Consider the following 27,932-nt stretch of genomic DNA (forward strand, 5'->3'; position numbering starts at 1 on the left):
CCCATACGGGGCTTAAAATGAAAGTGAAGTTATTAATCCCAAACCATCCTCTGTGATGATCATTCTGTTTCAATGGATGAAACAGTTCTCCAGAAGGCAGTCATGTAAATCTTGAGGTAGAGACTTCTCAAAAGGGAAGATAATTATTTTGGGAAGGACAACTACTTTAAAAAAAAAAAATTATATATTAAGCATTTCTTCTACATACTGTATAACATGTTTTTTGCAAGAGCACGCAGCTCTGAGCTTTGGTCTACGTGAGTTTAATATCACAAATAATATTCCATGACTGCATAGCTGAAAACACATCTAGGATCTATTCCTGAACAGAAAAACTTTTCTTTTTCAGTAGTAACTGCAGATTTGTTTGTAAATTTACTTAATTTAAGTCTGTTCCCCTTTCTTCCATCCCAATACAGCTGCCCAACAACCAGTCCAAATCATTGTATTTTGCTTAATTTCTATTCAATAGAAATAACTTAATTGCAGTTAGCTCTTCATCTGCAATTCTGCACACTGATATATACCAGCCATTTTGTTTTCAGCATGTACCACCAAGAAACAGCTGTCTCCAGCTTACTTCTCTATTAACAGATCAGATAATTTAGAAAACTCAGCTAAGAAGCAGAACGCAGCAGTAACAGCTGATTTTTATCATGGGAAATACACCTGTAGCGATAGGACCATTACCTGATTTTTCTGATTCACGATTGCTGGCTCTGATTCAGCAAGCTGATTTCTCTTCCCTTATTAAATCACCATCACTAACATGCCTGTGCTGTTTTCACACTTCCTGAAAAGTTAACTATTAAAAAGAGGGCTGAAATACTGTGATTTCAACGAGAATGAACCACTTGCACTGTATACAGCTAGTATATTTTTTTTTTATATTTTCAATTAAAGGAAAGAGGGCACTCATTTGATCAAGTCATGACAGCTGTATTTCCCTGCACCTTCTAACCATGAATAATAAAGATGTTAAGGCTAACAGGCATTATTCTCCCCTTTTCAAGGGTGTCCACAACAGGGAGCAGCCAGAGAACAATCCATCACCTGTTTTGACTGTAACACCCTGCTGTCCAAATGCCAATTACCAAGTGTTCTCGTAGGAAGTGTCACTGAAGTACAAAATGACAAATTTCTAAAGCCAAATTTAAATACTTTCGAGACTAATGGTGAAAACTGTTTTCCAGAGCCTCGGTCTTTGCTGCAAGGCTTTTCATCAGCCCACGCTTAAAAAAAATCTCAAGGAGTTGTGATCGCTTCACACTTAATAGACGAACTTGAAACTTTCTTCTTTCTTTTTTTTTTCTTTTTTTTTTTTTTTTTTTTTCCCCTGGAAGATTAAGCCATTTATCTTCGCTTTGCCCATATAACCCAGAAAACACGTCTGGTATAATCTGGTCCTGCAGAGCATGCAGTGATATCATTAAAGACTGAGATGAAAATTTTCAGGATACCTCCAGATAAGAAGAAACGGGGAGATGTAACAGTCTGAAGGAAATGTCTAACTGAAGGTATTATTACTATAAACTTCATTTTAGTTCTTAAATAAAACAGAACTAGTCAATTTATAGCCTTGCTGTTACCATTCCTTCACAGTGCTGTGAGAGAACACAGATAAACTCATTATTGCTGTACTTCAGAACGGAGATAACTCACTTTTTGTTTCATCTGCAAGTCTCCGTTAGATAACAACCATGAAATGGCTAAGAATAAGGGAGAGCAGATATCTAACAAACTACAGAATATACCTTCAGAAGTACTCTTGCTACTACTCTACACTTTTTTAGCACCTACAGATCTGCTGCATCATTCTAATCTTAAGCCAGCTACTATTAAGGGGCATCTGAAAAATATGATGATTTATTCAGAGAGGAGGCAAGGATGTCTTTCTTTTTCTATTTAATTGAATCAAGAAATATGCACTATAAAGCATTATTTAATTCAGACACAGGGCTTTCTTCCTTGAACACTGCCATAAATAAGGGGTGGGGAACAGGTATGCATGATAAATGAACCAAACAGGACAAAAGTGAATGGGTAAATAGATGATTATACTCCAGTAATAACAGAATCACGGCAGGGACTGGGTTGGAAGGAACCTTAAAGATCATCAAGTTCCACCCCCAGCTGCCCCGGGCAGGGACACCTTCCACTAGAGCAGGGTGCTCAAAGCCCCGTCCAACCTGGCCTTGAACCCTGCCAGGGAGGGGACACCCCTCCATGTAAGTAAAAATATTAAACCAGGTAATTATCCACTTATAAATAAAACAAACTCCTTAAATACAGTATTGAAACTGTCTGGCCAAGCGTTAGCCAGACTTGTAAGTCAACATTTTCATCACAAAAACCCCTTCTATTTATTCAAGTTCATGAAGACACACAAACCCTCGTGACATTAACCCTCTGCCCTCCTTCCCTTCCCGTTCTGGCATCAAGGTTTAACAGCCTCAACGGAAGAGCACTTTCACAATAAACACATATTTCCCCCTACATTTTGGCTAGTAGGTATTGCATTTTTGTATCTGTCAAGATGATAAGCCATCTCATCAGCAACCTAAAAAGTTTACAAGTCAAATCGAGCAACTTCTCTTCCCTAAAGACCGTGCACTACACGTTGAAGTGACAGCTCTGTAGATTTTGACGGCACTAGTGACACATATCAGCCCATGAGGGTAACCCCAGCTGTACCAGGGAATTCAGCCCCTTCTCCGTGCCCCCTCAGCTCAGTGCACCCCAGGACCAAAGCTCGTGAACCAGCATTATATTACTCCAAGCACCCCACATACCAAGTCCTCTTTGAAATCTCTGTATTCATAAAATAAACAGCTCTCACCAGTAATGATACAAGAACAGAACAGACCAACCAAGGAGGTAGAACAGAACTTTTGCTTGTTTCACAGCAACATTATTTCTACCACTGCTTAATGATCTAAATAAAGTTAAAAATATATACGTACATAACTGCTTCATAATACAGAAAGTCAGCTTTACCTACACCTTCCCATCTCTGTGTCCTTGAGATCCTCACAACCCCCAACCCCTACTTCCTTCCTCCGTGAGCAATGGAATATTTTTGTAAGCATTTTATTTGAAAAAGAAAGCCAGTAATAATTTAAATCCTTGTTATTCACAATGCAAACTAAACAGTGTGCTATGCTTATCAATAACGTATGAAGTGTTCACTCTCATGACTTTCCACATCTCAGCTGAGACTCCCTTGTTAATACTCTCTGGCATCACACAAAACCAAATTAACAAACAAAAAAAAGGTGGAGAAGAGGAGGAGGAGGAAGAAAAGATGAAAAGACATGCAGGGCATGTTTCATTTTAAAAAGGATGGAAAAAAACCAACTTATATTTGATGACCATAACTAATAATTTAAAAGATAACTCTTTTCTACATGCAAATCAACATTTCCACAAGACATTCTGTAAACATTTAAAACACAAGAGGAATGCACTTTTTCATGTGCTTTTACACTGAAGAGAAGACCACACAGCTTTTGAAAATTTTAAATGTCTGTGCTCTGACACCTATAGCCGCATCCCGAAGCAAGCAGGGAAACAAAAAATCCCCTGAGCAGTACTAACCTCTGAAGCATTCCTCATCACTTCCTCCCTCAGTCAGCAAAGCAAACTCACCTCTGAATTATGCTGAAGGTTATTACTTTCTGAACTCAAAACCTCCTGCAACATCGTGACCGTCAGAGCGGAAGATGCCGGATCCGGTGCCCCGGGTGCTGCCGCCGGGACCTGGTCCCTCCTCGAGCAGCTCCAGGCTCTGCCCTCGCTTTCCCTCGATGCCTCGCTTGGGCAGAACAGGAGGCAGCTGCCTGCCCAAGCTCTACGTGTCACCCTCCTATCCCCGTGTCCCCAGCCACCTGCAATTTCTTAAACTGACAACATGGAAAATGACTTTATTTTTATTTTATTTTTTAAATTAAAAAAAAAAAAAAAAAGCTAGTAAACCTTGCCATACAAAATTCAGGCAGATTATTACATGGTTTACTTTTTGTGCTTTGCTTTAGCCATTAAATTATTTAAAAGGTAAGCTGTAATTTTTCATGGTGTATAATGGAAAAAAGATGCAAACTCATTCAATGTAAAAACGTAAGTAAAACTTTAATCAGCGAATAGCGCATTTGGTATTTTCACGTTGTTAGATTTCCTACAGAGCAAGCCATCTGTTTTGGGGCAAAACCATCATTGTCTGCAATATGGAAACATTCTAATTAATGAAGTAAAAATAGCAATTTGGCTTAAGAGGCTTTGGCAATTCATAAAAATACTTAAGTCCGTCCATTTATCATGGAAGTTCATCTCATCAAGGAAGGCTGTTTGAGCAGAGTGTGACTGATGGCTGTTTTTATTGAGGGAGCCGCAACATGGATCCAGTGAAGCATCATCCAGCAAGTGTCTCTGCTGCTAAAAGGCCTCAGCACCTTTCAGAAAGCTGCCCCCCTCCCCTTTCTATGGCAGACTTCATCTCTTCAGGAGCACAGAATGGACCCTTCCTGAAACTGCGTATGATCGTACCCACACTTCATAAATGGACCTCAAAATATAAAGGTGTATTGTGTGCCTGTTAGATATCCTAGATTAACTACCCACATTGCTTATCATTTATGAAGAACCACAAAAAAAAAATCCAACCCACACAGTCAGGGGCCACAGGCTACTAAGAGCAACTGCAGAATTAAAAACTAACTCCTTCCCTGTGCAAGTATGTTTGTGTTTATTTTTATTACTGCAGTGCTTGGAAGCCTGAATTGAAATTAGGGTCCTACTGTGTTGGCAGCTTGTACAAAAACACAGTAAGAAAAAGCCCTTGTCATAATAAATTTATTAGCTTAAGTCTTACTCTTGCAAGATACACTGTCAGCATTACTTCCCATGAATTTCAGACAGAAGAATCCTTACGTGGTTTTGGGTTTTTTTTTCTGGGATGTACAGGTTCACACACTTCTTAAGAAATCATATAAATCAACATTTGGGTTATTTTGGAGCAGAATGAAACCTAAATAAGTTTAGGCATCAGAGACACAAATCTGTACCTTCATCATCTCAAACCTTTTATTTGTCACTGGAAAGAAACAGCTACATCTGATCTGGGATACAATTCATCTCACCTATTTCATATGGAAAAAGTGGCATCCTTGTTTCTCTTTATTGAGAGCTGTTTTGCCTAGTGACCTATACTGCATGAAGTGTATGTTCAACACAAACTATACCCTTTGCTTGCTTTTTTTTTCCCCTCACTGTGGGAAGATGCCTATATGACAAGATGAAAACCTGAATTAAAAAACCTGTGCTGCTAATACTATTTGGAAATTACACAGCGTATTTTATGAATTAATTTTAAAAACATCAGCCTATGTAGTTAAAACACAGATGGTGATTATACAGCTGGATGCAGAACGTGAGGCATACAGGAGCTTCCCATGTCACGTTAAGAGAAAAATAATGGGAGTATTTTTTAATGATTACTGTCATCAACAAGCCCATAGGTTTCTGCAAACAAGGATATCGATGTTATCCCTGGGTGCCTCCTGCTCAGAGATCCTCTCCAAGCCAAGCAGCGGGCACATCTGCCTGCCTTCCTCAGCTGAAGAATTCATAACAGAATGCATAGTTAAGCCTTCAGTTACTAATTTCCTACTAAAAACGTTTCCAAGTTATAAAAACCTCTGGCCTCCGTACTTGTGGAACACTGAGCAGCACTTCCAGCAGCTGTCCTGGCCTCCTGTGGTGCCTGGAGCTGTCTCGTCTCTCCGGGTCCCAGCTTGCCCAGCTCTCAGGAGGCATCAGCCCGCGGCTCCGGGAGCTGCCTCCGCTCTCAGCACAGCTCAGCAGAGGTGTCTGCTCTCTCTGGAGCAGAGCCCAGTCTTTTAGGGGTTATATTTGTAACAGCGATCACTTGATGCTGAAATTTAAGAGCTGGCCTCCGGTTGAACTCAGTGACTTACAGACCTGCTGTGAGAGTGTGAGATGGTGCATGGCACTCATTTGATGCCCATCTGCTAATCAGCTTTTGCTCATTAGAAGCAGGGTTACTTACGTCAACATATACTTGACATATGTTCTTCATACCAACGCTATTTGGTGGAATTCTTTGTCCACTATTACACACAGATCTCCACATGGAAGATAAAAGCAATTTCCCTCTCCCTTCAGAGCACCTTTCCTGCTTAGACATCTCCTCTCCCATCACTCAGGTTCCCACCAGTCATTTATTACCACCCAACAGAGGATCTTCCTTTTCTGAAGCTCTGATCTCCTTTTAACTCAGCATTCATTATGTATCGCCCCTTTGGTTTCAAGCTAGAAGGTCACACATAGCACTAAAGAGAATGAAAACCAAGTTATCCTGACCTTTTACAGATTGCAAAATAATTTGTGGATTTCTGGTACCTTTTGCACCAATTCAGTGTAATAATTAGTCCAAGGTGAGAGCTAAAAGGGGGGCAGACACTCACTCTGCCCACAAGTTATCACAAAGCTGTTACAGAGCTGTTTACTAAAGTGGGTCTCAGCCTTCCTACCCATTTAAAACAAATTGTATCTAGGTATTGTACTGAAGTTCAGTACTATACAATTAACTTTTAATCATCACTCAACTCAATTATCTACTTTGTGGGTTAATCACTATGCTGTCCCACAGCACGCCTCGGCTACAGCTCAACACTACAAATTTTATGACCAGGTTTCACTGTAACTGCTGTTTAAAACTACCTCAAGTCTAGAAAAACAACACGGAAAACTTCCAGAGAAACATTTTAAACAAATTCTGAGTGACTAATCTGAAGTACCTTTTTATTATCCATGTTCTTCCTTTTTATAGGTTACTGTAAACAACAGAACGGTGACGAGAGAGCACTTAAAATAGCATCAGGACTCTTGTGCATCCTTTTCACACTTCAGAACCTCCTTCAATGCACGTTTTAAAGATCCCTTCCCCTTCCTCCTTGCTGTGCAGCAGACTCAGGGACTTCTTGGTGACCACCTTGGCAAACTCCAGGTTTGGTGTGTGGAGCACAGAAACCCACGCCTCTTGCTCAAGCCTACACATCCAACTCAGAAAGCAAGCTTAATCTTAACCCCTGCTTTAAAGGTTAGTAATATAAGTTTGTATACATCGTTTTTAGATTGAAACACTTATTTCCAAAATTCAACAGGGAACTAGATAGCTGGGTTAAGATTTTTACACGTAAGGCAGATTTACAGAGATTCAATTACTACTTAAAAATAATCATTAATTGTCTGACTCCTCATATACTCAATTATTAAGCACATCACACACTGGCAGCTCAGGAACTTTTTCAAACCTCACTTTTATGGTGGTTATCTACCTTCTCTTTCATCAGTTTTGCTGAGAACTCCCCAAACTATGGGGCTATAGATTTGCCCAACGGTTGCAGAGGTCTGGGGCACTGTGCAAACAAAGAAGCAGTGTCACCTCAGTTAGCCTGAACTTTATTTACACTCCATTAAATTACTGTAAAAGTCACCTTCCATATTTTATGAACATTCCCAGTATCACTGATGCACAGAAGCAACTGCTGCAATTTTAATATCAGTATTACATGACATGAAATAAAAAGGGTCTTTGAGTACGACCAAGCTGGCAGCAAACCACGCTTGGCAAAGGTTTCTTGGCTTCACTCCTGTCTTACAGCTCACATCAGTATCTGAAAATCACAACCTTTTCTGGAACATACAGGTTAAATTAGGAGATGGCACTTTGAATTTCTTTTCAGAGAGGATGTCTGGATAATTGATATCATCTGTGTCGTGGAAATGGATCATTTTTATGGGTTTACCTCTTTGTTGCCATTATTTTACATATATTTTTACATCACTGCCCAACCAAAGCCAAGTACCACAGCACAAAGCACTTGCTGATTAGAAAAACACTTCCAGCCCAGAAAACTGCTCATGTGACTGAGCATTTATAGTAGAAATAGAACACATGATGAGAAGAAACAAATGTGTAACATAATGAAATTTTACTGACTTTGAGTGCTGGAAAATGCACTGGAAATTTAAAATTAGCTTTAACGTCAACTCAGAATACTGATGATTCATTAAATTCATTTAAAATGTTAAGACTGGAGGACTCTGCAATGCTACTTTAACTCTAAGGTGGTTGTAACTTCACAAATATGCTAACACTATATGAACCAGGAATCCACGCTAGTGAGATCATAAGGAGAAGAGAAGGCAGCAGCAAGGTAAAAAAGTAACTTTTATGTCAAGCATGTACTGGTGGCTTGATAATGATGAATTTTTTTGTTCACATCTAATGTGAAATTCATATGCACATCAATAGAAGAACAAGTTATTGTAGGTCTACAGTCGCCTTAATTACAATTCTCACATGGAACTGCTTGCAAACCTGTAAAGTTAAAAAAATTGGAATTTATTCAGATACCTCCAGTTCTGAAATAACAGGGAGCCATTCTCCTGTTATAAAGACACTCACGTCTAGGATTCAGCCAACAGACTTCAGAGGATACTCTCCAACTCACCTGCAAATAGGGGGGAAGTAAAGCATCAGCACAAAGAAACTGTGCTCTGTGAAGACGTTCTTTAATCCTCGATCAAATCCGCAGCCAAGATCTAGGGACATCTTTGACAGTACACAGTATTTACTCAAGGGAGCTTATCCGCACTCACTGAAAGGGGCTTTTACAATTAAGGAAGTAAAAGGCAGGAGCTCTTTCACAATGTTCTCTTCGTGCTACACTGCCCAAGACTAATGGCCAAGCCATCCTCTCCGTTGTCAGCACTGTTTTATCCACAGCACATGGCAAAGACAACGCTGCCAGCAGCCGCACAAGCCAGAAGGATACCTTACACACAGCCAAGGCGAATCTACCAGTCTCCTTTCTCCCCGGCTTCTCCCCTCCAGAGCCCGAAAGACCTCTTCCTTTCACAGGAGATTAATCGGGCTCCCTGGCCCTGAGCTGCTGCGCTGTTCGCTCTCTCTGCTGGAGAAGCTGGAGTCAGGCCAGCCGCCTGCATCTCTTTCATGCACAGTGTCCTAAAGAGACACATTTGGAAAAAGCACCCCCTGATAAATCATTACTGTTGCCAAGTATAGTTACAAAATACTAACAGACTTTCTGTCTTGAGAAGAAAAAAAAAACAAACCCCAAAGTTGACATTAACCTCTTGTGCACCATGAGGCCTGAGAACCTGCACGTGAAACACTCGCCCACCGACAAAACAACCAAGAAAATGCTGTAACAAGTATATTACAACATGAATGCATTAAATGGGCATAAATCAGAAAAAAAAAGATGCTTCTGTAATTTTCCAGAATTCACTTTTCCTTTTTTTGTTACCCTAATGAATTTGAAAGGAAGCAGGTAGAAGAGCAGATTTCAAAATGATCTCTTAAAAATACAGGTAATCACACAACAGCATTTTCCAGAAATGCCTGACAATCCTATGTACTCCTCTTCATTCAATATTTAAGAACATCTGGAAAATCTGCCAAAAGTGAAGTTATAAATACTTTTCTTTAAATGGCACATGTCCAAAGAATTTATTTATCCCAATTAAAAACTGGATCGATTTATTTAGTCAAATGAAAATTACTCTTTCAGTTTAAACTTGTCACGCTGTGAATAAAAAACTCTTTTGCTAAAATAGGGGTTTATAAAATACAGAAACAAAAAGCTTAAAGCCAGGAGATGATAGTTCTCCACAACTGTACCACTAGAAGTTCTACAACACGAAGTGTGGGAAATACTTCTCTGAAGAACACAGGAAGAAAATTATGAAAACTGACTTGAATTAATAAGCAAATTATTATGACAAGGCCGGCCTCACTGCCATTAGTACTTACAAAGTAGCCTCTGTTTCATGTGATTTTTGTTCACTGTGCCCTAATTTTATGGAAGTGCTTCCAGGTGCAGCTCCTGCCACCCCCAGTCCCAGCCTCTCCCAAGCACACTGCTGGACTGGTAGGAACAAACAACACATTCCCTCCTGAGCTGCTTCAGAAAATAAATGAAGTTGTATTTTCACGACATCACATCTATTTTAAAGTGATGATCTCTCTGGAGTATGGCAAGAAAAGAGGTAAACCTTGTGTACAAAGACCAACCAACAGAGACAAATGTCTCCGTTTAACAGCAAGGATGTGTCTCTGGCATATACAGTGAGCAAAAAGTTCTTGCTTTGTTTAATTGTCAATAAAGAGAAGACAAAGAATAACTGGACATTCAGTTTATAAACTGTTAGCGGGCTTTTACCTTGCGGGTCAGCTTTCAGGGCAACTTTTCCCAGCTAAGGATCATTTCATCAGTCATTTGGATCAGCAGAAAATACTAAAAGGCAGCTGTGATACTCAAGACACCTAGAATTCAAATTTTTCTTCCATTTAAAAACTTTGATCTACTGAACTCTTTCTAGATGTTTATTTAATAACACAACATGTTGTAAACTTTCAAACAAGTTTTGTTCATGTAAATACACTAATTAAAATTACAGACGCACTTTTGAATTTGAATTTCTAAACAAAAAACAAATGCAGAAACACCACCAAGAATGCTTTCCATAGCTTTTTATTCCTTTTAATAAATCAATGGTGGCAACTCAGTGATCAGAATGAGATATTACACTGTGAACAACTTCAAGGAATACTTAAAAAAAAAAAAGTGTAAGTAGATGATTCAATTGTTTAAATCAAACAAGAACAATGCAATAAATAATTTAAATCAGTGAAAGGGTTTTAATGTAAGTTAAAAGCAGACTACTTTGTATTAAGTATAAAAGTAAATTCATATATTAATACTTCACTTGAAATTATTACAAAATTCAAATATAAATTAAATGCCTCTTCAAATCGGTATATTGCAATCATGAGACAATCCAGAATCTTAATTTCTTACTGTAAGAAGGGACCAAAGGTCCAGTTCATCAGATTTTTTTTTGTCTGTCAGCAATTGGTAGCAGAGGTCTCGGGCTGGTGGCTGAAGGCCATTCTGATGTACAACAAACCGTTTCGTGCACCACTTTATCTTAACTCACCTAACAAAAGATGCTGATTCTCAAAACTGCTTAAAATGAGCCAAATCACCTTCTGTTAAAACCTGGATACTTTTCCCAAACTTCTTTTAAAATCATGTCCCCTAACTTGCTAAGATTTGGGGAGGGGGGCTTTGTATGTTAGGAGAGTATGTGTTGGTTTCTATACCAATCACATTCTCAAAAAGAAAATGACATAAAAGGAAAAATAAATCCTTCCACATCAGAAAGATCTTGCAGCAAAAAAGTTCCACAATTCCCTCAAATAGGTCATTTAAAAATGGAAGCTTTAGCAAAAATTATCCATGAGTTTTCTAAAAATATATCAGATACTAAAAAAAGTCCTTATACAAATGTTGAGAGAGTAAAAGTTTCTGTGCATGTAATAGAAAGTCTAAAGAGGAGAAACTTCTGAAGAGATGACAGCTTAAAAATCAATCCTCTTATAAAGAAGATAATTTTTCCATTAAAGATATAAGTAAGTACTAGATACTTACTATTCCTTAAGGAGAAAGGAAACAAGGAAGAGCAGGTGCAACGCCAATAAAGAGAATGTAATAATGACATTACACTGATTCACCAACACCTCGTACAGGTACTACTACATCAAGGAGATGCTTCTATGAACGAAGTTAAACACATCTTCACAAAACCAGTAACTTCACATACAAAGTGCTGAACTGGAAGCTGCAAAAGCCACATTTAAAAAGCCACCCTGGAAAAGCCAAATAAAAACCCTGGAGGCTGGGAAGAGGATGCAGGGAGCCTTCATGGAATCGTGTCTGATCATATCTGAATGCATCACACATTAGAACAAATCACTATACATCAGTAGGTCTTATATAAGCTGGGTAATATTTAGTGTACAAAATTCCCTCAAAAATAAAAATATGAATCATACCTTGAATATAATTCTAGGATGAAGTGATACGGTTTCAACATTTGTCCGTGTCATAGAGAAATGCAAGAATCCTTATCAACACTTCCCATGGATAAATCACAGTGAATATAAATAATATTTATCTTTAGGAACCGGCAAAAAAAAGTGATATGGAAAAATCTCACATCTTTGGTGGAAATTTAAGTAAAGTCATGCTTAGACTAATAAGGATTAATAATACTGAGGAGAGAATGATGAAAATGGATCTGATTAACAGACATGTAATGCCAGCGAGGTCAGCTCTCTGCAGACAGCACTGAAGGCAAACCAACCCCTTGAGTGTTGTGTCCAGGTTTGGGCACCTCAGTTCTCGAGGGGCTGGAGCGAGGGCAGGGAAGGGCAATGAGGCTGGGGAAGGGCCTGGAGAATAAATCCTGTGAGGAGCCATTGAAGGAGCTGGGAGTGTTCAGTGTGAGGAGGAGGAGGCTGAGGGGAGACCTCATCACTCCACAGCTCCTGACAGGACACTGCAGAGAGGCTGGGGCTGGGCTCTGCTCCCAGGGGATCAGGGACAGAACAAGAGGGAACGGCTGGAAACTGCACCAGGGGAGGGTCAGGCTGGGCAGGAGGAGAAAATGTTTCCCAGCAAGAGTGGTCTGAGAGTGGAACAGGCTGCCCAGGGAGGGGGGAGTCCCCATCCCGGGGGGGGTTTAAGGGCTGTTGGGATGAGCTGTGGGGGGATGTGGGGTAGGGGAGAAATTTGTGGAGTCGGGCTGAGGGTTGGACTCGATGTCCCTGAGGGGCTTTTCCAACCTGAATGATTCTGGGATTCTCAAACACACCCACCATGGACCAGAACAGGCAGTTTGCCCTCTAGCCATGCTCCAAAGAGCTAAAGGACAGCGGGGATCCAGCAGCTGGGCAGGCACACAGAAAAGCAGCGGTTGTTCAAGCAAAGTGGCTCGGTCACCTTCACAACAGGCGAGTGTGGGCAACACCAGCAGCACTGGCCTGGCCGCAGGGACACTCGCTGCACCGTGCCCACCTCCTGCAGGCTCTCGTAACACAACCTCTGCCCTGGGCTGACCCTGTCTGGACAGCAGGCGCCCACCAAAGCTGCTCTCTCGCTCCCCTCCTCGGCTGTACATGGGGGAGAGGATATCAAAAAAAAAAAAAAAAAAAAAAAAAAAAAAAAAAAGACTTGTGGGTTGAGATAAGGACAAGGAGAGATCAATCACTCAGCAAATGCTGTCATGGGCAAAACAGACTTGACTTGGGGAAATTAGTTTAATTTATTACCCACCAAATCAGAGTAAAGTAAGGTGAAATAAAAACAAATTCTAAAATTTTCCCTTCTTCCTTCAGCCTTCCCTTCTTCCCCAGCTTAACTTTACTCCTGATTTTCTCTATCTCCTTCCCCTGAGCAGTGCAGGAGGACAGACAATAGGGGTTGTGGTCAGTTCCCCACAGGCTGTTTCTGCTGCTCCTTCCTCCTCAGGGGGAGGACTCCTCACACCTTCTCCTGCTCCAGCGTGGGTCCCTCTCGCACAGACAATCCTCCACAAACTTCTCCAGCTGCAGCTCTTCCCGAACGGCTCCCGCATGGGTCCCTTCCACGGGGCCCTTCGGAACAGGCTGCTCCAGCGTGGGCGCCCCGTGGGGTCACCGTTCCTGCCAGCAAACCCGCTCCACCCGGGGCTCCTCTCTCCACGGGGCCACAGGTCCTGCCCGGAGCCTGCTCCAGCTCCGGCTTCCCACGGGGTCGCAGCCTCCTTCGGGCACATCCCCCTGCTCCGGCGTGGGCCCTCCCCGGGTGCAGGTGGGCATCTGCTCCCCCGGGAGCTCCCTGGGTGCAGGGCACGGCTGCCGGGGAATCTGCTCCCTCCTTCTGCGCTGACCTCAGTGGCTGCAGAGGCGTTTCTCTTACACAGTCTCACTCCTCTCTCTGGCTGAAGTTGCTGTTTGTTGGGTTTTATCCCCTTAAATACGTTATCCCAGAGGTGCCACCACCGTCCCTGATGGGCTCGGCCTTGGCCAGCGGCGGGTTTGTCTTGGAGCCGCTGGCCTTGGCTCCATCGGACACGGGGGGAAGCTTCTGGCAGCTTCTCACAGAAGCCACTCCCGTAGCCCCCACCATTACCAAACCTTGCCACACAGACCAAATACGTATTTCATTTATCAAATAATTAAAAAATAATTCATGAAGTAGGCTTTGTTTCATTTTGTTCAAGCATATGCCTACCATGCTGTAAGAGAGAGCACTTCCAGCTGGTAAAGAAGTATTTGACATCCAAACAATGTTTTGCACATGGAGCACAAGATCAGCATGCAGTCTCTAATCACGTTTCACGAGGCTCCTGCCTCCTTGCAACAGGTTATGAAACTGCAGATTGTTTCTTAAGTGTGATTAAACACATAAAGAAATAAATAATCGGCAGTACTCTGAAGTCCCAGAAACTCTATCATCTGACATTTCTTTGCTAAAGCTGCTTCAACTCCTGTCACAGCAGCAGCTCTTCAAGGTTAGCATTTCAGATCCTATCAGGCTAAAGCCACCTTGGGACGTAACTTCAGCTTGCCTTATAGCCAAAGAGTACATTAATCTCTCCACTCAAAGCCATCTCTGACATGCAGAGGTATTCTAATGCTTCTTTCAGAGCAATAACTACAGCTTCTCCTGACTGTCATCACACCTCATCCATCTTTTTCTATATTCTTTGCTGCTTACGCTATACCTTGATAGCTGAAAAATCAAACATATTGAAAATGAAATTTAATAAAGTAACAACCTAATAATACCTTCTGCCATCCCGTTACAGAATGATCTTGACTTTTATCACCACATTTAGAAACTTAACACAAAATGAAATTATGAATGAGGCTTATTTTACATTCTGATACTTTACAATAGAACTGGGAATACAGACTCCCTCTAGCCCACACAGCAGTTAATATTTCTTCCTTCCACAGTATTTCATAATATTCAAAGGCTACCTAGAAGAACCTTCTTCCCTCTCCTCAGACATATATAAAAAGCATGACTTTTGCCTTCTAGTATCAGTGCCACATGCTCTGTCACTCAAAGTTTCTACTTTATATTCTTTGCATTGCCTATATTGCATTTATATATATATATATAGTTGCTGAAAGATTATTCTCTTGTGGTCTCAATGAACCTATTTCTACAAATTAATCAGAGAAAAGACACTGAACTATAAGCCCTTCACAAATCTCTTGATAATGCAGACTAAAAAAGCTCAATTGAGTACTAAAAGTTGTGAAAAGCCACCTTGAAAGAACATTTTCCAAAGAGCTGAATTCATTCCTAAGAGATGAATTCAACTCACCTGCCCCCTGAGTCACAGGCTCCTGTAGTACGGCACACTCGCATGTTACACAGTGAGTAAGAGATCCACCCAGTTCATCGATGTCACTTACTGCTTGGAAAATTGAACTAAAATTGTGCTAAGTCACATGACGTGAAAATTAACAAGCTAATTAGTAAAGGAAATTACCTATGGTTTTCTATGATTAATTTGAAATCCTTGCAGGCAGAATTTCACTGCAAACAGAAATTACAGTTTCAACATTCAGAAAGAACAAAATACAAAGCCTGATATTTAGCTTGAACTTTTTGACTTTTCGCCATTTTAATTATTTCTCCTGCATGTGATGATGTTTGCTCATTTTTGTGCCACATCAAATTCTGATTACAAGGAAATATACATTATATATGCAACACACTGAGGTAAAATGACAAAAAATCAACATGCTGTGTTGAATATTCCTTAAACAATTTCTTTACTTAGACACATTCAATACTTAGTAAGTCTCCAGAATTGTGAGTAACTTTACTTCTAGTTTGCTTGTATACAGACCAGAAATACATTTTTACAGATGAGATTATTCGTTCTGTTTAAATTGTCCTTTAAGTTAAGGAATCCAAGTTTGTTGCTTGCCTGAGAACTGGGGCTCCACTTGTTCCAGTAGAGAAAGCCAAAGATCAGTCATCAGACATTATTGATTATACAGATTAAATAGTTGAATCCACAGATATAAACCTTTGTCCTTAATGGACTTGCTTGTATTTTTTAAACCATTATAGATACGGTAATTATTAATGTTTCCTTAGACATCCTGGAAAGGACATTCCACTTTCTCAACACTTTGGCTTCACAAATACCTCAAATTGATTGATATTTTCTTTTGATGCAAGTGTACATATTCTTTTTGAGCTGTGTATGATAAAACCTTTTTCCTTTGAGGTGTAAGAGAAGGCAAGGTCATTTCACATGGAAAAATGTAACTTTATCTCCACTGCGTATCAGGACGGTGCATTTCAGCACAGCTGTTGTACATAATTTGTCAGAAAACTTCTACTCCCTCTACTGGCTCTGAGACAGTAAGGCAGCTGTAGGTGGCTATTACATACCCGCTCATCTGTGTGAATAACACCACCAAATCCCAGATGTATCCAAAATGACACAGAATATATGTATTTTATTGTCCCCCTTACATACCTGCGTTGCTACATAAAAGAATACTGATATTTCTTTCCTTAGTCCAAAAAATTCTACTAATTTATTAATAAAATTGATGCTTCTGATTCGCTTAGAACCTACGCAACATCCCATTTTAAAGCTTGACATGTTGACTCACCTAATACGCAGTAAGAAGATTTTGAAAAAAAAAAAAAAAAATCAATAACCACTATGAGGTCTTTTCCAGTAACTGTCATCAAAATAGCCAGGTGTTGTACAAAAACTGTGCATTTGCAAGGGTAAGGGATGAGGTATCATCCCCATTTTACAAATGTAAATTTAAAGCACAGCGATTACAGACAGTATTTCTACCAATTTTTGACACTCAACTTCAATCAGAGGCAGTATTTGAAAGCACTGACCATTCTTTGCTCCTGTGTACACTCAGGGATTGCTTTCTCTTTTTCTTTACCTGCCAACATGCTTCTACTTCTGTGCACGCTACAACTAAATACCCAAATACCTGCCAGGAGAAGGTTTGGAACCCTGGTACCACACCTCCTCGTGAGCACCCAGCCGAAGACCACAGTACTATCCACCCGCTGCACACAGGGTTAGTCCATCCCACTGCGTGACTTGGCATTTGTCCTTGTCGAACTCCATAAGGTTCCTCCAGGCCATTGAGATCCTTCGGACCGGCAGCCCCTGCCCTCCAACGATCAGCTGCCTTCTCCAGGACAGTGCTGCCCGCAGACTGGGTGAGGATGCTCTCCACCCCTGGTCCACGCTGTCCCTAAGGCTGTTGCATACTACTGGCACCAGTATCAACTCCTGAGGAATGCTCCTCATAACTGGCCACCAGTTACAACTCTGAACTTTTGATCACCCTCCTGACAGTCCAGAGAGCTTTTCTCTCAGGCTGCAGCCTATCCATTTAGTCCACATTTCCTCCAGCTGGCCACAAGGGTCTTGGACTGGGTTGAAAGCCTTGCCAAAGTCAAGGCAAGCTGCGTCCACCACCTCATTCCCATCTGCAGAGCCAGTCACTCCATCACTGAAGGCAATCAGGCTGCTCAAGCACAATTTGTAACTTGATAGATCTTTCTGTGTCAGCTTTTCCCAATGACCTTCTTGTCTTTCATGCCTGGAAATGGCTTTGAAGAAGTTGTCTTCATTTTTCCCATGGCTAAGCTGAGGCTGTCAAAGCCTGTATTTCCCTTAGACAGGTACACTGTTTGCCTTTTCCCAGCCCCTGGAGACCTCCTCATGCTTCTGGGCACGTACCCTCCAGCTTCCCACATTCTCCTGTGAAGATACAGGGACACCAGAAGCAAGGTCTGGTGGAAAGCATCTGGAGAATGACTGGGGAGCTCTAACTCATAACAACCTCATTACTGCTTTCATATACACTATCTACACCGATATTCTTTGCATGAAGAGGCTGTTCAAAGCTCTTTAAAGGTTTATTAGCAGTTATCAGTACAATAAAAAGCCAGTTGTGTTCTTTAAGCAGCGTTCAGCAGTTAGTCAACAGGGATTAAAGCAGCTAGGTTGCACAGCTGAACAGTTCTGTTCATAAAAATACCTTTTTGACCCAAAAAATAAAAAATTACTTCTAAAACTTCTTGCAACACTCACTATACAGCTCCATTCAAACTGCTGACAAATGCAGCAGAAGAAAACACCATGTAATAAGAGGAAGAAAGATACTCCCAACATCGTGTTTCCCTCTTTTCTTCCAAGCCTCCTACCTTCCTTCTCCAGTAAGAAACAAGAGCAGCTTCCACAGCTTTACTCACAGCCCCAGACATCCATCACCAGTACCCCCTGCTTTCTTGTCTTGCTCATTCCTTCATGAAACCAAAGCTTATACACAAGAGCAGTGAACTCCATGAGCCCTGGTCAAATACTGCTTCTTCCAGTACAACACTCGGTGGAAGTATTACATATAATCCACAAAGGCAAATCATTGTTACTGAAGTTTCTGACAGCTCAAAACCAAGAGTGCACAGTGAAGGCTTTCAGATAAGTTTGGAGTGAGAGAAGGTGGTCGATGGCGCGGTGTCAGAGGAGCCAACCACTGCCTAAAGGCAGAGCTCTGAAGGGGAAATGGCACAACCTGCAAACATTACTGCTCCTGACCCCTTTAATTTCAAAAATCGATTCCCTTGTTTGCAGAATGGATGCCCACATAAAGGATGGGTTTAAAAAGCCTTTTTCTTTTCCCTAGAAGAAACTCTCCAGGGGTTAAAGAGCTCAGAACATATGAGGACAGCAGAGGGGAGATGGCTGCTGTAATGGAAGCAGCATTCAGAGCAGAGCAGGAGGACAAATCAACCCCCGCTATTAGAAGGGACCTCAGTGAATTAATCTCAGCAATCAGATCTGTAGAATCACTAATGAAGGGAAAGGTTTGAGAAGGATTAAAGCTGATATAGAAGAACTTGAGAATGGGCTCACTGACCTAGAGATAAATCTTGGATAAAAACCAGCAAGTAGGAACACGTCTGAAAAATAAAATGTGGATGACTGAGGAAAAAGGAGTGCTTGTAGATGCACTGACAGAAATAAAAAATGTGGAAACAACAAAAAAAAAAACCCAACTAGCTCCCAGCAGCTGTAAAGGAGACAATTCTGTCAAGTACCCAGGGCATGCCTTCTGCTCTTTTTTAGCTATTTGCAACAAATAAAGCAATCAGCACAGAAGAAAAACATCAAACCGCTTCCTCTCACCTCTCCAAACGCACGTATCTAATTTTACAACTTAATCTTTTTGAACAAATTGGACAGAGTGAAGATTCTTTCACTCATTTTGTCTTGGGGGAGGGAAAAAAAAAAACCCAAACAAAAATCATGACACATTTCAAGCTCTGATACAGGCTACTTCAATGAAAAGGGAGGAACTAAGTAAGACCTGCACCTGTATCAAAACAGTAAATACACCTGATACACAGAACCTGCCTTTCAAGCAGTGTTATACATTGAAGAGAACAGTACAACACAAGTGGGGAAAAAGGATTTAGAAGTCCTCAAAATTTAAGTCTCATAGTAATGACCCCAAATACAGCATTCCAAAGACAGCGAGATGCTGCTGTATCATAAAAATCAGATATTAAGAAACATGGCATTCTTCCAATTCCCCACAAGATATAAAGCCAAAAAAAATGGGAATACTGAGAACTACAACATTATGAGTATTCAAGAAGATTTAACTGAAAAAATCCATAAGAAGTTGAAATAGTTCAGATTCCAGAAATAATGCAGTAAAACGCAGTAATCTGGTGAGCTAAAATGTTGAAAAAAGTAGGGGAAAGTCATATTGTAAGGTCTGAAAACTGGGGCAAAGAAAAAAGGAGTTTTGTAAGTGTACCACAACAAGGGAAGTTAGAAGCTCAGAATACGGCTCTGAAAAACTCTCCATATGCAAATCATTAAGAATAACACATAGCACCATGAGATGACCATCAGAAAATGCTGAGAAAGAACTAAATATCCCTCTCCAGGAAAAGATTAGTGTATACATCTGTATTTGAGGAAAGCAAAAAAAGGTAACGAATAAAACAATTCATTAAATCTGAAAAGAGTGGAAAAAGCCACAAAGAGGATGCAGGAACAAAACTCACTCAACAGTGCTTCAGGTACTGAAGTCCCTTTCAGGGCTCTGGGAACACAAGAGGTGGGGTGAGCACATCCACTGCTTGTTACTCATAACAGGATGGAGGCAGCCTTAGTCAACACACTTGTTGTTACAGCTGGTGATGTTCAAATTTGTGAAAATATTGGCAAGGCTTAGGCTGACAGAGCTGGATTATCCCCCGCTCCCCCCATATGCTCACACACAGAAGCATAAAACAATACAGGTTGATAAACACTAGTGGAACAGTTGAGTCAGTTAATAAAAAAATTATAAACACAGTCAAGGACTGAACAGACTTGTCAAATAAGAATTATTTATGAGCTATAAAGCAAGTTAGGTTAACATCTGTGGTGATAGTAAAAAAAAAAAAAAAGATATTTTGGATCAGAATTAAAGAAATACATATTAGAATAATATGGCACTAGGTGCTAAAATTCTCTCTGAGATAGTTATGGAAGAGAGAAGCAAAAGTTTTATTGTCCAAGCATCTTTTATTTGTCTGGGAAGAGAGCTTGGTATATGAACAAGACATATTCTGACCAAAAATATGCCTAAGAAAAATGTGTGCATGTGTACACAATGTATCTTCCCAATATATTTCCTTCTTAAGAACACTAAATTACATAAATGAAAAACAAACTTTCAGGAAGGGTCAAGTTCGTTCTTAATAAACTCAAGTACAAGACTTCACTGTGGTCAGAGGAGCTATGGATTTGTCAACATACTCAAGACTTGTTTAAAAACGGGCTTATGAAAAACTAGCAAACTTTTGGGGAAAAAATTGGCCTGAATTATTATTTGGATGAAATACCTTGAACATGTGGATACATTTGGTGTTCAGTACCACACCACATTCTGTAAGTCTGACAAGTCTTTTACTACCTCACTTCTAATACCTTCTTAAATTAAGTTATCCCAACATCTACAGGACACATCAGCTGGATCTCATCACTCACCAATTTCTTTCAGAAATTAAATCCAAAAAAGCAATTGTGACCCTCTAAAACTCTTCTGGGGTAAAAATTATGCTTAGACTTCCAAAAGAGATCAGATAGATAAGAAACTGTATGGAGTTCTGCAAAGCAGTGATGGACCTTCACCGAAATGCCTTTTATCTTAGAAAGGCAAGAATCAAAAGAGAAGAGTATTTGACAGGGGCTCTTTTAGTTCTGGAATTAAAATATAAAGTGGCAGGTTCCAAAAGGCCCTATAAATACCTTGGAAGTTAGAAGTAATTGGCTCTCCTGTGAACCAGGATAGAAGAACAGGTTTTAGAAATCCTACACCAAAAATATTATAAATGACAGGCAAGCTTCTAGCAGGTAAGCTCAAGATAAAAACTGTGTGCATTGTATCAGTTAAGAACAAGTAAGATACAATCCCTAACTAACTCAGAAGAAAAAAAGCAGACCCTTTGGGCTAGTTTATAAGGAACTACATGCCTCAGATAAATTTAACATAAAAAAAAAAAAAAAAAAAACAAGAGTACTTTAAGACTCTACCTCAGCCTCTGCCAGAAATAAAAGGCACAAATTCCTGGATTTACACATCACAAAGTGAAGAGAAATATAAAACCAAATAAAACACGCAGTTTTGCAGCTGAATTTTACTATATTCTAAAGGGAATCTGAACTCTTACAGTAGTATTAATTTAATGTGATAATGTAAGAAGGAAATAGTCCATCTGCTTGGAAAAGAAACAAAGATAATTATAATAGGTGGAAAGATTGGATCCATTACACAGGCTTATTTCACTAAGACAATACTGGAATGAATATATTAGTGGATTGATTTGATGTAAACTAATTAAACACACACCCAGATCAATGAATGTTAAGTATAAGCAAGCAAACTGCAGATAAATATGAGACAGGTCCTTGATAAAAAAGATAAAACCACCAGAGTACCTTACAGTCTCTGGATTCAGAGAACAAACAGAACTGCCCTGGAAGGGCTGAATTAGGAGGAAAGAAGCCTCAAAAAATTTCTGAGAAGCAGCAGCAGGCAGGAGTTAATGCAGGGGTTTAATGCAACTGCTTGCCCTAGTCATAGGGCTTCTGGCCACAACAATCTGCTGGATCTACAGCCAGAAGGAATAAAAGGATGGAGCAAAGCAGAGCCCTTTTATGCTTTAAAACAAACAGATCCTAAGTAAATTTAGCTCTGCACAGAAACTTGAGTGAGAAAACATGTCTTCTATTCTAAATTAATTTACAGAGACATGCAAAATAAAGGTAATATTAAACTGCATTCAGATCACATTTCAGCTTTACAGACACTGTTGTCTGGCAGCTTTGTGAAATATCCATTTATGACAGAAGAAAATACAGCCTAATCAAAATACTACTGCAGTCATAAGGTGTCCTCAAGGCATTACTGTAAAACATCTTGAGTGCCCTTGAGTCACAAGAGAATTTTTGTTAAGACAAGAGATTAAATATGTGCACAAATACACATACACAGAGTTACACTGCATACAATACGCTGCTATGAAATCCTATCAGCGGAGTTTTGAAAGTACACACATACACAAAATTAACCACAGGAGATTACACAATCTGATGCTGCAGAAGAAATTCATTTATTTTAATTGGCATTACTGCACATAACTGTACATTCATTCGCACGTAATTGGTATTCTTCTTTTATAAATATTTTGTGTGTTCTTGAACCACAATACCAGAAAGAGTACCAAAGAGAAAAAACCCACCCCAGCAGAGTCAAAATAAATTTTAACCACAGTTCTTCAGAGAAGTTGCTCAGCAGTTTCTGAAGGAGGAATAATAAAAAGGCATTTTACTGTTACCACTACCAGTGTTCTTTTAATCATGAAGAATTATCAAAACCACATCACAACGTCTAGGGATTGTTAGCTTGACTTTGCTGACCCTGTTTGCTAACTGTGTCACTGCGAAGGAAAGGAACTGCAAAGAACTGCGATTTCAAAGGCTGGTGCGCTCACTTGGATTCTCCCCCCCCAAAAAAAACCCCACAATACCTTTCACCCTGCTTCAAAGGTTTACTCCCTCACTGGAATGCAAAATGACTGGAGTGGAGGAAATTAAGATACACACGCTGCAACTTCACCCAAACCCACACGCGCCGGAAACACCCGAGTGGGCCGTCACCTCCCTGAGTAATCCAACACCATTACACGGCGGTGAATCAACAGCAGGCCTGAGACCTCTAACACTCACAACACAGAACTTACAATTTTGAGTTTGTTGCCAGTTGCAGGAGATGGGTGTAGCTCTGTGAACACAGGTTGTTCTGGAAGCAGCTGTGTCTGCTGGGGGGCAGCTCCCGCTCCCTCCCCTGGCTCTGCCCTCCCCATCCCACTGCCCATGATGATGCAGCTTCCGAGGTCAGGAGGCAAATCAGAGCACCAAAACCATCAGGGAAACGTCACTGACAACTTCTAATTAGCAACCAAAATCATGTTAGTGATAAATATAATCTTAAAAATTCAATAAATACCTGATCTTTGTGAAGCACTTGGGTGAAAAAAATTCAGAACCCCCAGTGTCCCACTTATGCCCCCACAAAATCCTGACAGCGAAGGCAACAGTGATGCAGGTGGCCTGAAGGTACACACTCGCCATGTGAACATGTTCTAGGGAATTAAACCCTCGGACCTCATTGTTATGCAGGTACATTTATTCAAGGGGGTGGGAGGATTCCTGCAGATCCTTTCCTTCGCATCCCAGAGACCAGGAAGGCAGGCAGGATGAGGAGAGCACGGAGGTTTGGGGTAAGCAAAGCAAACAAGTGAGATCCCACATGGGGCTGCTCAGACCAGCGCAGGAAAATTGCTTTGTCACTGTCAGTGACAGGGTGACAAATTCTTTTTGTATATTATTAGATAAGTAATGGCCTTTTTTATCAACTTTTAAAGCACCAAATTTGTAGTTCGCCAGAATTGCAAAGCAAATAAATAAAACAAATTTCAGGCTTATAATACTGTATGCTACACAGAAAAGTAAATGGATGGATTTTTTTTCCTTATTATGTTGTGAAGAAATACAGAATTCATTAAATATATTTATTTAAAAAACGCAGGCAGCAATGAATTCACCTCATGACATGTTATAGCTTGATAGACTAACACTTATCTGAAAAACTATTTTCCAGTGGAGGGATGTTTTCCATTTAGACATTGTTAATATAACAAACCTTATCATCTCCTCCCCTGAAGAATGCCGAACAGAACTTCTCAATAAAGCAGCTTACTTCAAAGGCAGAATTGCAATAAATTAAACATACAGTATGGTCGTTAGAGAAAACCTCATCTGTTAAATACTGCTATATTGTTTTTCAAGAAGACCCATCTCTTTTTCTGTTTGGCTCAAAGACAGAGGTACAGCCATATCAAATCTTGTTATTTCAGAACTGACATTTTTCATTTACAAAATAAGAAACACATATTTGCAAAGCTCTGCATATACAGAATCCTTAATATTGCTTTGGGAGATAAGCCAAAAGGAATACTAGGGACTGATAACGGAACATCTGACAAAGATACAGCTTTGTAAAGAAAACACAATTTAAGATTATTTGTCTATGTACAGTTTTCCAAAGGTTGTGAGTATCGTCAGAGGACTTGTGCTTTCCTGGGCTTTAAATTGTAAATGTGATATACTTCAGAGATACAAAATCACAAAAGGACAGAGTGTCTGCACGTGTGTCTTCCCCAAACTTATCTTTTTATGCAGGTACCTCCCTCAGATCAACCACTCCTGCAACAAAAGACTAAGGAGTTCATAAGGAAAGAAAATCTCCTTCATAAAAGCAGTGAATGACAACCACAACCTGAGGCTCAAATCACTAAGGGCATTCTTGCAAAACAGACATTTTTCCCCACTATGAGATACACACCAACTACAGTAACTAATGCAAAGAAGTCAACACCATGATGCACTGCTTCAACTTTTCATGACAAGTATCTTCAAGATCAAACCAACACAAACTGGGACTCTCACCAGAAACCAAACTAACAGATTACTGTCATCTAAGGATTAAAACAAAATCAGCGACACTACCAGGCAACTCCAAGGCACAGCAAAGTCACACTGCTGAAAAACACAACTCCCCCAAATAAAACTTGGGGTAGTAAGACATTAGAAGTGAGGGGAAAAAATTCTGGCACTGTGAGAAATACATCTTAACTTGATTCAAGCAAGGGAAAACAGCCCGTTTTTTCCATTGCATTTGTCACCACTGTGTCTCTGCATCTTCACTTGTGGTTTCCCCTGGAATACACATATGCACTATTTACACAGACGCACAAGCACGACTAAACACTCTACCCCAAAACATTCAAAATGTGCTGCCAGATGGCTTTAAAAAGAAAAATGAGATCTAATTAAAAGCTCTTACACTGCCAACATTCCATTTTTGGAAATAAATACAAAAGTTAAATAAAAATGGTTTTAAAGCGTATCAGTATTTTTGTAATGTTTTTCTTCACAATTACAATCTCTCCTAACCTCATTCATGGATCAAACAGACCAAGCCATAGAACCAGTGCTAACCGTAAACTCCTTTCCTGGGATGGTGGAAAAAGAAAACTAACAGAAATGGTGACTAAATTTGGGCAATTTCTCCTTAATTCCATCTCTTCCCATTCCTCTCCTTTTTGTTTAAATTTTTTTTAAATTGCTACTGCTATCAAAATACTGCCTATAATGAAGAAGATTTCACTGTTACAAGTTATCACAGTCATTTGAGGGTAAAAATTTATTTTCTAGATTTCCATAATTGGAACATGAACCTTTATGTTAACTACAGGATTATGTATAACTATTATTTGTTTTTCCCTGCATGTTATCTCCAATAAAAACAATTATGAGTTATATATTTTTTTAAAAAAATATATATATTTTTAAATATTAAATCACAGTATGGTATTAAAATGACCTATGATGATGTTTTAAGTCTACAAGATCACTAACTGAGTACCTCTATTCATTAAAAAAAAAGACAGACAAAGTAAGACCAAAAGACACATAAAAGGAATACTTGAAAAACTGTACATAAAACACATGCATGAGGAGTTGACATCTACTTACCACTGGACCTGTTTTTGCGGTTTGACTTCCCTCCTGTGAGAAGCATCTTGAGACTGTTTCGAAACATGGTGATCCTCTTCCGCTGTGTGTATCCCAAAACTGTGTAAAGCAAAAGAAAAACAGATGTAAAAAAAAAAAAAAAAAAGCAACACTCCAATTTGGTCAGCAGAAAAACGTTATAGAGAAGTGGTAAGAAAGTGCTAAAAACAAGATAAAAACTTAGAATGATGAAAGACTGGTTTGCCAATACATTCCTTAACAATAGAAATCAACATCCATGTAAAACCTACCAGTCTGTCTGCTTCTGTTCATCCAGGCTATTTCCAGACCTGCACAATTCCACTGCTGCTAGCACGACCTACCTATTTTGTCAAATTATTTGGCCAAATTATTATTACACTAAACTGGGAAAGACACGGCATTTAGCAAACTCTGTCTCCATTTGCTGTTACTATTAAAGCCAAACCTATCAGAAAGGGTTGCTACCCTTCACGTTGCTCAGAGGGAAAAAAAAAATAAAAATCATCAATCTTGCTGACAACCCACAGACTACAAAAACTGTTGTCTTTAGCTCCTGGGCTAGTTGACTGTCAAATTCTTCTCTGAGTTGAATAAATTGTCATGTGAAGGAAAGCCACTCAAACCCAGAGTTAACTGATGCAAAAAATCAAACAGAAACATTATCCATATATTTTCCTTGCTCTGTATGTCTGGGGAAAAAAAAAAAAAAGTTGTCTCTGTGCTGTTGAAGATGAAAGGATGAGCTTCTGGGTTCACCAGACACACTGACAGCTTGTTCTGGTGGAACATCCTCTTATTAAAGTAGGTAAACCATCAAAACAGCAGCAACAAAAACAGCTCCTAACTAGACCAAAAGAATAGTAACGAGTCTTTGATCAGGACATACAATAAACCACAACCTTCGTTCTATTGTAAACATAATATCCCATAGTTACAAGGTACACATTCATCTTGCATAGATGTATCAAGGTTTTTTCCTGTAACAATACTGGGTTCTTCTTGGTGGATGCTCAATAAATGCGATCTTGAGTTTCATCACATTCACCTAATACGTTCAAGTATATTAATACAATAATACCTAGTTCAAAGAGCTTTACATACATATTTAAAGCCACTGAAAGTCCTTTTAATATGACTTACTGAGAGATACTAACACGCCAAGGCAGCAGCTCAGCACTGTAACCCCCCGTAACACCAGTAAGCATGCACAGATGACTAACTTCAGCCCTTCCTGACGTTCAGAGACTCCCATTCACTTGTTAGATTCTACAGACAGATTTGGGGGTATGCTTGTCTACATGCACATATGTAGGCGTGCACGAATATTAAACAGAAAATACAGCACCAGTGTTTCCTTTGCGTCTATGAATTGCTTGAGTGTCATCTGGCATCTTTCTAAGGCCTTGCATAATGACATCAAAGCACAACGAGCCAGTATTTTGGATTATTCCCAGGGCTCCTAAACAAAGCTTAGGCCTCTCTTCGAAGCATCCTACTGTTACGTGACTATAAAAAAAAAAAAAATTCCCATCTGGGCACAAATGTAATTGTCTTAAATTTGACTTCTGTTTATTTAGTTTCTTTAGATGGCTGTTATGTTCCAGCTCACAGCATAGAAAGAAAACTTCTGGATTTACATATCCTTCCTCTCTACAACCTGTTACTAACAGACTCCTTCATATACAGCATTTGCACAACATCAGAAGGAGAAAATATGATGTAGACCTTAAATGTAAAAAGGAGGCAACCACACTCAAAGTGTCATTTATTTTGGAACATGTTAATATTATAATCCCTCCAAC

The 27,932-nt window shown here is 39.8% G+C and overlaps 1 protein-coding gene across 1 annotated transcript in view; it reads right to left on the minus strand.

The window, feature by feature from the left end:
* Window positions 1-27,932, minus strand: part of TANC2 (tetratricopeptide repeat, ankyrin repeat and coiled-coil containing 2) — a 272,868-nt gene that overhangs the window by 188,069 nt on the left and 56,867 nt on the right. Inside the window, 1 exon segment of the mRNA XM_026864615.1 lies at window positions 26,110-26,208. Coding sequence (XP_026720416.1) covers window positions 26,110-26,176 — 67 coding nt within the window. The 5' untranslated portion in view covers window positions 26,177-26,208.

Source organism: Athene cunicularia (genome assembly GCF_003259725.1).
Source record: "Athene cunicularia isolate RWA chromosome 27 unlocalized genomic scaffold, athCun1 chr27_part1, whole genome shotgun sequence".
NCBI lineage: Eukaryota > Metazoa > Chordata > Aves > Strigiformes > Strigidae > Athene > Athene cunicularia.